The sequence below is a fragment of the Aspergillus ochraceoroseus genome (assembly GCF_002846915.1).
Source record: "Aspergillus ochraceoroseus IBT 24754 chromosome Unknown P175scaffold_7, whole genome shotgun sequence".
NCBI lineage: Eukaryota > Fungi > Ascomycota > Eurotiomycetes > Eurotiales > Aspergillaceae > Aspergillus > Aspergillus ochraceoroseus.
In genome coordinates, this window is record NW_024468482.1 from 393840 (window position 1) to 404276 (window position 10437).

General features: G+C 42.7%; 4 protein-coding genes across 4 annotated transcripts; 3 read left to right on the forward strand and 1 right to left on the reverse strand.

The window, feature by feature from the left end:
* Positions 1–443: 443 nt before the first annotated feature.
* Positions 444–966, reverse strand: P175DRAFT_0534344 (NEDD8 family protein RUB1; the record flags this gene model as incomplete). The annotated part of the gene is made up of 4 exons (XM_040900133.1): positions 444–528; positions 625–707; positions 818–872; positions 956–966. The coding sequence occupies 4 exons, from the start codon at positions 964–966 to the stop codon at positions 444–446; spliced, it is 234 nt and encodes a 77-aa protein (XP_040749999.1).
* A 322-nt stretch (positions 967–1288) lies between these two features.
* P175DRAFT_0511070 (60S ribosomal eL42 domain-containing protein) lies at positions 1289–4044 on the forward strand (the record flags this gene model as incomplete). The annotated part of the gene is made up of 7 exons (XM_040898564.1): positions 1289–1357; positions 1658–1913; positions 2099–2186; positions 2246–2535; positions 3441–3670; positions 3741–3925; positions 4005–4044. 7 exons carry the CDS (start codon positions 1289–1291, stop codon positions 4042–4044), a joined length of 1158 nt encoding a protein of 385 aa, XP_040750000.1.
* Positions 4045–4509: 465 nt separating this feature from the next.
* On the forward strand, positions 4510–4931 carry P175DRAFT_0319038 (uncharacterized protein). The gene has a single exon (XM_040892841.1). The coding sequence runs from the start codon at positions 4627–4629 to the stop codon at positions 4867–4869; it is 243 nt and encodes an 80-aa protein (XP_040750001.1). The 5' UTR covers positions 4510–4626; the 3' UTR covers positions 4870–4931.
* Positions 4932–5180: 249 nt separating this feature from the next.
* Positions 5181–7972, forward strand: hxt8 (putative MFS monosaccharide transporter (Hxt8)). Its single transcript, XM_040900921.1, has 12 exons — positions 5181–5653; positions 5713–5740; positions 5798–5859; positions 5910–6100; positions 6175–6603; positions 6664–6715; positions 6775–6784; positions 6840–6969; positions 7027–7166; positions 7225–7338; positions 7420–7525; positions 7598–7972. The coding sequence occupies exons 1-12, from the start codon at positions 5594–5596 to the stop codon at positions 7722–7724; spliced, it is 1449 nt and encodes a 482-aa protein (XP_040750002.1). The 5' UTR covers positions 5181–5593; the 3' UTR covers positions 7725–7972.
* The last annotated feature ends 2465 nt before the right edge of the window (positions 7973–10437 follow it).

Sequence of the window (10437 nt, forward strand, 5' to 3'; positions counted from 1 at the left end):
CCTACGGCTCTCCCTTGCATTTCAACATTACACTGCTTTGCCTATCTCACAATTCACAACCCCCGACATGTCCTTTTTCTGCCTCGTCGTTCCAGAACAAAATATGGTTTTGGACAGTTTTTTTGATAGCAGGGAAGAAATAGTGTAAGTCATTACTGCATTGATATGGCACATAAATTGGGCACAGCCACGCTGGAGCACATGACGGGTGCAATTTGGTGCATGCTAGGAAGATGCGGGATAGCTGAAACAGCCCAGACAGGATCCATCGTTATCTCATTGGGTATATTGAGAGCGCAAACCACGGCAGCCGCCGAAATCCCGCGCCAAGTCCATTATCCAGCTCAGCTGTTTTCCACCAACATGTCACCTTCATCGCGCATAGGATTCGCTTCGAGGAGGTAGGTCGTTGAACAGATCAGGATAAACGGTGACTAGCAGCCTTAATAACCACCTCGGAGAGCAAGGACGAGATGTAGCGTTGCACCACCTTCGAGGTTGTATTCTTGGGCGGTCTTGTCATCGGCCCTGTCAAATGGAACAGAATCATTTAAGTATTTCTCGATTCGGTAGAGAGGGTGCAGTACTGTGGACGGGGGTACACTGTAAAAAAAATCCACGTACATTTGCTTTCCACCGTAAATTAACCGCTGTTGAACTGGCGGGATACCCTCCTTCTCTTCAACACGCTCCTTTATCCGAGATACCTTTCATGAAATTAGCGTACATCGCGGCATGGGGAGCGACGAGAACCGCGTAACGTGATCCACGGCGGGCACGGCAGATCAAGGCAAGGATGGGGGGGGGGGCGAAATACTTTGTAGTCGGCCTCAATATCCAGCTCGATCTCCTTTCCAGTGAGTGTGCGAACTCTAGAGCGTTGGAAAGGTCAAGTTAGTTCTCGCAGCAACATCGGCAAGGAGGCACAGAGGCGTAACCAGAGGCAAACACTCACTTGATCAACATTTTGAATACCTGTCTATTTCACTACTAGATTCGGAGTTTCTGTGAATATTAGAAGCCGCAAAGTAATGCTCCAAACCGCAAGGGAGATCAGTGAGGGGAAGAAGTTTTGGTTGTTGGTAGTTAATGGCGACGGAGAGGATGACGGAAAGCTCGCCGTAGCGGGGTTTTGGTGGGGCTGAGGAGACAACAGCAGCACTAAGCACTCACCCTCTGATTGTATATATAGGTCTCCTTGTATTTATAGGAGAAAGAGGCTGGGAAGTATAGTAGTTATTGGACATGACTTTTATCTGGTGGATATGCGCGGTACTCATACATAAACATGAGCCTTGTATCACACAGGAACAGAAAAGGTACTGATACATATCTATCTAAACTTCAAGTTGCATTGGTCTGGCCGAATATTATATATATATGAGTATCCATGCACACCTAGTATTTCCACTTATGAACTAATTACCTATTTCCCAATTACCACCACCAGATGCCCTCGCGATTTTCTTATAGAGAAATCAACTTTAACACCACCACTCACTAGAAATGACACGCGATAACCCTGATACCATACAAAAAACAAACCCTTGATCTCCTGCTTTCTGATTGTCAGAACAACCCTGTAATCACCACCTCACCCCCCTTCCAGCTCCATAGTCAATTTCACGGTCCAACCTCCGCTCACCTTCCCATATAGAACAAAATTCAAGTCCAGTATGAGGACCACCGGTCCTCCAGGAATGCCCAATTCAAAGAGAAACTCCTCCACAAGGACTTTCCCGGTTGGCAAGTGGATGAGATCCTGCAAAAGCTACTTGCCCAGACAGCAGATACCAGGGATATAGAGCCCTTTGCGGACCATCGGCATAACCTTACATTCTATGCTCGTCCCCCACAGCATATCAAGGACCTGATTGCCGAAATCCAGCAAGAAATCCGCGATGTTGCTCCAAGTTAGTAGCCCGTATCTGCCTCTATCCATCCACCGGCAAACCAATATGATATACTACCTAACTACCTCGGTAGTATACCATTCTGCACCATGTCCTACCTACCGCAAATCAACTCTCTCTCTCTCCAAGTCACAATTCTAATCCATCTCACATGTGTTGGCTATATGAGAAACTAACCTTCCCAGCCCTCTGGTTCTCATCCCCAGAGTCCCTCCACATCACCATAATAGAAATCACCAGTTCCCGGACCCAAGAAGATATCGATCCTCTCTTGTCTCCCACCTCCAGCAAACCGGAACCGCCTCAAAACTCGCAGACTATACATTCCACAGCCGAACGCGCTTAGTCAAGCCGCTTCTTAGTTACGATGCCTCCGCGATGGCTGTGAGTTTTGTTCCTGCGTCTGGCGCACCTACGAGTCGTTCTGCGCGGGGTCCGTCTCAGCGTGGTTATGATGATGCATATACATACCACCATCTACGAAGGGATCTTGCGCGGCATGTGATGGCATCGGGGGTGCAGATTGCAGCAAGGTATATTGTGCCCTCGGCGCATGTTACAATTGCGCGGTTTGTTACGCGGGATGGGTTTTTGTTAGAGGGTGAGAAAGGCGATGGGGTGAGTGTTGCCAGGGTAGTTGAGAGAATAGAAAGGGTAAATGAGATGTAGAGGGAGAAATATTGGCCTAGAGAAGATGGGATGATGCCTCGTGGCGGGGAATGGGTGGTAGGGCAGGGAGAAGGGTTGGAGTTTTGCAAAGGGACGTCGTGGTATGGGGGTGGAGAGAAAGTGCTTGTGGGGAAGGGGTTTGAGTAAGATTCTAGTATGAATAGGTTGATTTTTTTTTGGTACATGTGTACTGCATACTGACTATTCTTGCATATTAATTAACCCTTAGAATTGTAGATGGCAGCGACAAGTAGATTTTTGGGATTGTGGTTACTATTGATGCCTGAGGCATGACTATTTACATATGTTGAGAGGGTCTTGGCGCCGCTTAATAAGGTTAGTCTCACGCACCCCCGAATAGGGCCGGCCTAAGCGAACGAAATCCCACAACCCACGCCCAACCGACTTGATCTTCCCGACAAGAGACTATACACGACCAGCAACCCGGCCAACACAGTCAAAATGGTAAGGATTCGATCTTGTTACTCTGAAAATTCTTGTTGTCAGTTCCTGGAAGTCGGAGAAATGTGATTTGAGAAATTCGACCTGGTGGTGTTTTGTGGAAGAACCTGTGTGCGGTCTACCCAAAGCGCTGCGACGGCAATGGCGACAATGGCAGCAACGACGATAGCGAACGAATTCGAAGACGGTATATTGAACGGCATCAGTCGCGTATGGAATCAGATTTTTGGATCCTATATGATGAAAGAAGTCAGAGGAGGTGACAGATTCTGAAACCGATCGCAAAGGGAATTTGTCTATCCTCGTTGTCGTTGTTGGTGTGATCAGAAGACGAAGAGGTTCAGCCACTTCAATAATCACGATTTCTACCTTTGCGCCGTATTTCCAAACCTCGAGCCGCTCCACCAATGTTCATTTCTCACGAATCCAACATTTCTCCGATATACAGGAACAGGACAAAAATGGAGCCGCGATGGCACCAAAAAAAACCACTACTGTATCCACAGAAGCTAACGGCTACTTCCCACCATCAGGTCAACGTTCCCAAAACCCGCCGGACGTACTGCAAGTCCAAGACTTGCCACAAGCACACCCAGCACAAGGTCACCCAGTACAAGGCTGGCAAGGTGAATCCACCTCGATTCCATGATAGACAAATGGCGAGACTCGATTACTGATGCGGATGCGATTTTCCAGGCCTCCCTCTTCGCCCAGGGTAAGCGTCGTTACGACCGGAAGCAGAGCGGTTATGGTGGTCAGACCAAGCCCGTCTTCCACAAGAAGGCCAAGACCACCAAGAAGGTTGTCCTCCGTCTGGAGTGCACCGACTGCAAGGCCAAGAAGCAGCTTGCTCTGAAGCGCTGCAAGCACTTCGAGTTGGGGTATGTTCAGATCCTTTCCGTCCTGCCGTTCGATTGGAGGAGTGGAAATCAAATGCTAACCTGGTGATTTCAACAACAGTGGTGACAAGAAGACCAAGGGTGCTGCTCTTGTTTTCTAATTTTGCGATTTCCTTGTTCGGCTCTGGGTTCCTGCATTGCATGCACTGCTTTTCTGGTGAAAAGCATATGATATTGGCAGTGGAAAAAATGAAATAGGATTTCATATTTAGAAAACAAAACGAAAATTTATGAGTCCTAGCTGATCGGGTCTCTTGACGAATTTATTACATTTCAATGAATGTAGATCCAACTGGCAGTAGCGCCTTGACACGACCTAAACCTGGTAGTCGCTCACGTCTTGTCACTCATGGATGAGTTTACACCTTAGGAGATTGACTACGATCAATTTACCCAACGCCAGACAAGATAGAGATTGTTCTGTTCTTGTGTAAAATCATAATACTACGGCAAATCTTGTCCGAATCTCCTGGCATCATACTAGATCGTTTTCTTCTGGTCCGTCAGCACCGTCACGCGATAACTATAAATGATTACATTTGCTACGGAGTACTCCAGTCAGGATTCATGTCTTCAAAAACAAGCCTCTTCTCCAAGCAGCCAGACAAGCCGACCAAATTGATGAAAAGATAAGACATGAAAAAAAAAGGTGATTCGCGTCAATCGGAGGTAGTGTAAGCCCGATGACACTGTGCTACAAGACATGCGCAAGCACAGAGGTCCTGTGGCAAGATCCAAAAATGAGATTAATCAATGTTGTGTTCCTTAGAACACTTTCAGAGATTAAACTGAAAAGAACAGATACTACACTTGATCTAAGCCAAAAGGCAAAGAGAGCTGGAAAAGAAAAGAGAAAAGAAAATCTAAAATGGGTGCTGGGGGGAGACGCTTTTATAGTCTCCTGCGGGGGGGCTGAGGGTTGCTGAGTCACTAGTCTCGTGAACAGAGTGTTACGCGAGAGCGGCTATTCCTATTTGAGGTATTTCGTGCCTTGGTGCCTTACAGAGTATGGTTATTAGACTCAGGCGCAGATGTATCCTGGATGTACTTTTATGTGGAAGAAACGAAACCATCATCATCTTCATCATACGTTAAGAATAAGATGATATCACTATCCTCGGGGCGTGTCCGATTTGCCTCGTATTTCGTAACGGTGGTCTGAGTTCGGAGATCTACACAGTATATAAAGTTGGACTTCGGCAGGCTTTACCCCGCAACTACTCTGTTAGGCAATCCGCAAAACCCCCCAGGCTAGGGCTTGGGTTCTTCTGCAACCTGCCAGTGTTCCAAGGATCTCCAAAATACAGAGTACAATACCGGAATACCCCATTCATCCATCCACTAAGTCTGAACTTGTCACTTATTCTCCAGACGCTCCGCACTTGCTCCAGAATCGTTTTTTCCCCACTGCCCCAGATTCCTATTCCCCGGCTTGTCAAATCCTCCTCCATCTGAATTGCCATCGGCCATAATCCGAAGGGGGGGCGGCTACCATGGTCACATACACACACACCTCGGTCCATCAGTCTGCGAATCCTCTCGCCTTTCATAATGTTCAATGATCCATACATATATCCTCGAGACCTCATGCGAGATCTCTGTCTAGTGTCGACCTGACGACCTTCCCATACCTCCCCCAATTAGTCCAACATGGCTGGTTGGTATGCTTTGGGCGTCGCCCTTTTCGCAGCGATAGGAACATTCCTTTTTGTACGGTTGGCGTTTTGTGTCTAGTATACAGAGTCACACGCTAATTGATCAATAACTAGGGTTTCGACACAGGCATTGCCACTACAAGTAAGTGATGCAAATACAGCCTACATGAGACATCTCACTCATCAATTCCTTCACTAGCGATTGCTCATCAAAGTTGGATTGATTACATGGACCATCCATCAAATGGTCTGACAGGAGCGGTACGTTGGCACTGGTTTTATTCTTGGGCCCTAGTTTTAACCAGATACAGGTCGTCGCCGTCTACATCGCCGGAGAAGCCGTCGGCGCTCTCACTCAGACACTCATTGCCGATAAACTAGGCCGTCTCCGGTTTATGGAATTGATGTGCATTATCGTCACAATAGGGACTGTTGTGCAAACCGCCTCTGTGAATATCGGGATGTTTCTTGCTGGTCGTTTTTTGGCCGGATACGCGGTTGGGTAAGCTGAGATTCCTCAGGCTTGAAGGGGAAATCACCCTCATCCTCACAGGGGTTTGATTAACAAGTTCGCAGAGGAATGGTTGCTACTGTTCCAATCTATCTTAGCGAAATTTCAGACCCACGCTACCGTGGTCTCATCGGAGGAATCTCTGGTTGCGGTATCTCTTTTGGAACGATGACTTCAAACTGGGTGGGATACGCCTGCAGCTTTGCTCCCTACGGTCCGACACAGTGGAGACTTCCTCTTGGAATCCAAATTCCTTGGGGTATCATCATGTTCTGTGGTCTAGTCACCTTCATGCCGGACTCTCCACGCCACTTGATTCGAAATGGTAAGGTTGAGGAGGCGCGAAAACAATTCAGCCGAATTCGCCGGGATCTAGATTCGCACGACATGCGCCAGGAATTTGCACACATGCAAGCACAAATTGAATATGAAAAGGAGAGAGAGATTACCTCCTATAGGGAGATCTTCAGGCTATTCAGGCATCGTGTCCTAGTGTTAGTATCCCAAAAATACGCGTGGTGTTGCCAGGAGAGGAGTATTTTGACTATTTCCAGGTCGATTGCCGTCCAGACCATGACTAGTCTTACCGGTGTGAATGTGATTCAGGTACGTTTGCATACTCAAAGCCCTTGCCAAGCCAGATAGGCTAATTTGAGCGATCCTAGTACTATCAAAGTGAGTTATCTTCGCGAATGCACGACAATATAGTCTTTATTAATTCCACATATAGCGATTCTATACAAGTCGTTGGGCATTGAAACCCATACTATTCTTGCCTTGGCAGCTGTCTATGGTTCAGTGGCTTTCGTTTCCAATGCCCTTACAACAAGATACTTGACTGATCAATGGGGCCGTCGAAAGTGCGTGATGCATGGCAAATCTTAATATACGTTTATTAACTGAATTATTCTTTACAGGATGATTCTTACTGGCTTGGGCGGTATTGTTCTCGTCGAGATATACGCCGCCGTCATGCAACGCGAGTTCCAAAACACAGATAACCAAGTTGGCAAAGGCTTTGCAATTCTGGGTATCTACCTTTTTGTGGTGACCTACTGTAAGTTACCTACAGCATACCCCTAAAAGCGGCGGACAACTACTAACACCCTAGGTAGATGGTATGCTTAACAGTACCACCTGGCTGTATGGTGCAGAAGTTCTCCCAATTGCTCTCCGAAGCAAGATCATGGGACTGGCAGCGGCTTCTCATTTCATCGTCAACGTTGCAGGCGAGTCTTTTCATTCCCCCCCCCCCCCCCCCCAATAGTCTTCATGGTATAGGGAAAGACATAAGTCTAATCGGAGAGCAGTCACCGAAGCCGGTCCAAGTGCATTCGCCAACATCCATGAAAATTATTACTACGTGTTTGTAGTGTGCACATTTTTCTTCCTCGTCGTCGCCTACTTCTATTTCCCGTAAGTTACCGGATATCCCCCCAAACAAACAAACCAATAGTTTAGTTTATTAATGTTGTCTGCCCCCCCCAGTGAAACCAAGCAAAAAACCCTCGAAGAAATTGCTGCCTCTTTTGGCGACAGGGTCATTGCCCCTGAGGATGCAGATCCAGATACCAAGCCTAGCTCGCAGCGGATCGAAGTCGTATCAGAAGACTAACTAATGAAGTCGCGCCTCCCCAAATTCCAATCGTTAGCCCATGTACGTACATACTTACATACTTCGTTGCCGTGCTTGATGAAATATGAATCAATTTAACCCTCCTGTCAACACGACCGGGTCGGATGAGCGCTTGGTCCAATTTGTCGATATGGTCTGTGGTCATGGTGAGCGCTCGGTTCTCCTGAGAATTGACTCCATCGAGAACATTCAGAACGCCGGAAAAGGCCAGGCCTTCTTCGCTCTCGGTATTGGGATTCACAGCACCAAGTTTCCGGGAATGAATTGATCCAGCGGCATCGATGTCTTCCAGTAGAACAACACAATTTTCTAGAAGTTATGCGAAGAGGTCTCTCAGCGCTTAGCCATCCACGCTAAGGATGTTGACGACATAAATGTCCATGTCCAACTCGCCTGCAATCGACAGGCTAAAGCTGGTCTTTCTCGTTCCAGGAGGGCCGTGCAAGAGGTATCCTCTGTATATCTAGTTTGACCCTCTGTTGAGACCTCTCCGCATCATATTAGTCTATGAAAAATAATAACGACCGGTATACATACGCTGAGCGACGATGTAATTACATGTCCAATCCCAACTTCAACCACTGAATCTTATACAATGCTTGCAACTGGCTTTTTACTACTTATATTTTATTTTCTCTTCTCATGACCCCCACCTGTTAAAGATTGCTATAGGATGAGCGGGTCAAAATTGGAATTAAACGCTTTCTATAGTACCTAGATTACAATATTAGTTTACTATCAGTCAACAAGTTTCCTCTACAACATATCATTCACAAACAGTTCGGGCCCTCGCATTGTTTTCACCCACGGAGACATAAGGCTGGACAATATCATGGTTAAATTGGTCGACAACAAGTACGTGATTTCTGGAACACTTGACTGGGAATATAGTAGTTTCTATCCTGACTATTATGAATCTGTCTAGTACACAAACTGCCTCAGCCTGTATAAGAAAGATAACTGGTTTTTATATTTGCCAGAATATGTCTCCCTAAATCTCTACACTCAGTGGTGGCTTCTTGATTAAGTTAGAGAAACTAGAGTTTTATGAGCAAACTTAGCACTATTGCGCAGCTGGAATACTTCTAACCCTTCATAACATGTGTTAGCTGTATTCTCCTGGACCAAATTGATGATAGTACATCCATTGTGGGGATATAACTTACTATAGGTAAAGATAAGCTTATTATAGATAAAAATTTCTAATTAATAACTTACTTTAATAAATTATAAGCCCTCTATTTCTTTAAAATAACTTATATTTAAGTATTTCTTTATTATTATTATATTTAGCATGTTCTCTTTACTCTATACTATTATTTTAATAAGTAAATTCTTTAAAATAGTCAAGATATAAGTCTCTAGTTAATATTTAATCTTTATTTAATTAATTACCTCTAAAATCTCTAAAATTCTCCTCTAAACTAGCTATATAGTATTAATCCTAAATATAAGTAGAAAAGTAGTCTATATAGGCTAATAAGGAAGTATTAACTAAATATTAAAATAAGTTACTTTATGTCAGGGTGCAGGGTCAGACTCAGGTATTCATTGACTAGGAGCTAACTAGACAGAATAGGCAGAATAGCAGGTACTATGTCATGGCGCGAAGCTGTAGTACCTATCTAGTTAGATTCTGCCCTAACTGTCCACCCTTATTCCTGTATTTAAGCTATATTATTCCTAATCCTATTATAGCTCTTTAAGCTATATTTTATTTATTACCTAATACCTGCTATTCTACTATTCTATCTAGTTAATTTTTAGTTAATAAATATCTAAATCTAACTCTATACCTGTCACGGGGGGCAGGCTGGCAGTAGGTGTAGCTAACAGCAGGGTATATATTCAGGCTATCTGCGTACAGGTATAATAGGTAAGAATTAGGTTAAGATAAGAATATAGCTTAAAGAACTATAATAAAATTAAGAATAATATAATTTAAATATAGAAATAAAAATAAATAATTAGAGTAAAATTTAATTAAATAAATATATAATTATATTATAATAATATTCTTTTTTTTAAATTAAACTCTAATAAAGTATTCTTAAAATTTAGACTTTCTAAAATAATAATAATAAAAGATAATAATATATTTAATAATATTCTTTAAATAGCTAATAAGAATTTTAATAATAATAAAGTATTTAATCTATTTAATAATATATTTTAAATATAGATAGCTATCTTAATTATAGTAATTTTAATAAGAATTAATTACTTTCTTAATCTTTTATTCTTTAATACTATTAACTTTAATATATAAAGATTTAATTTCTTTTTATCTAGATAATAAATCTTTAATAATTAAGTATAATAATTTAATATAAAATACTAGATATATTTTTATACTTTTAAGTAGGTCTAATTTATAAATATAAGGACTAATAATTTTCTTAATAAAAAAAAAATTAGATTTTTCTAGTTTAATTTCTTTTAAAAATATAAAATTATAATATTTTTAATATTTAATTAGATTAATTAATTCTTAATATAATATCTAGTAAAATAATATTTCTAGTTAATATAGTATTTATAGTAAGCTTAAGTAATAATTATAATAATATAATAATATTCTTATATTTATTTTATAATTAAAGTAAACTAGTAAGTATTATAAATTTATAAATAATAATTAAATAAAATAGGCTTAATGTCACAGTGTAGCTATGTACCTATCTAGTTAGAT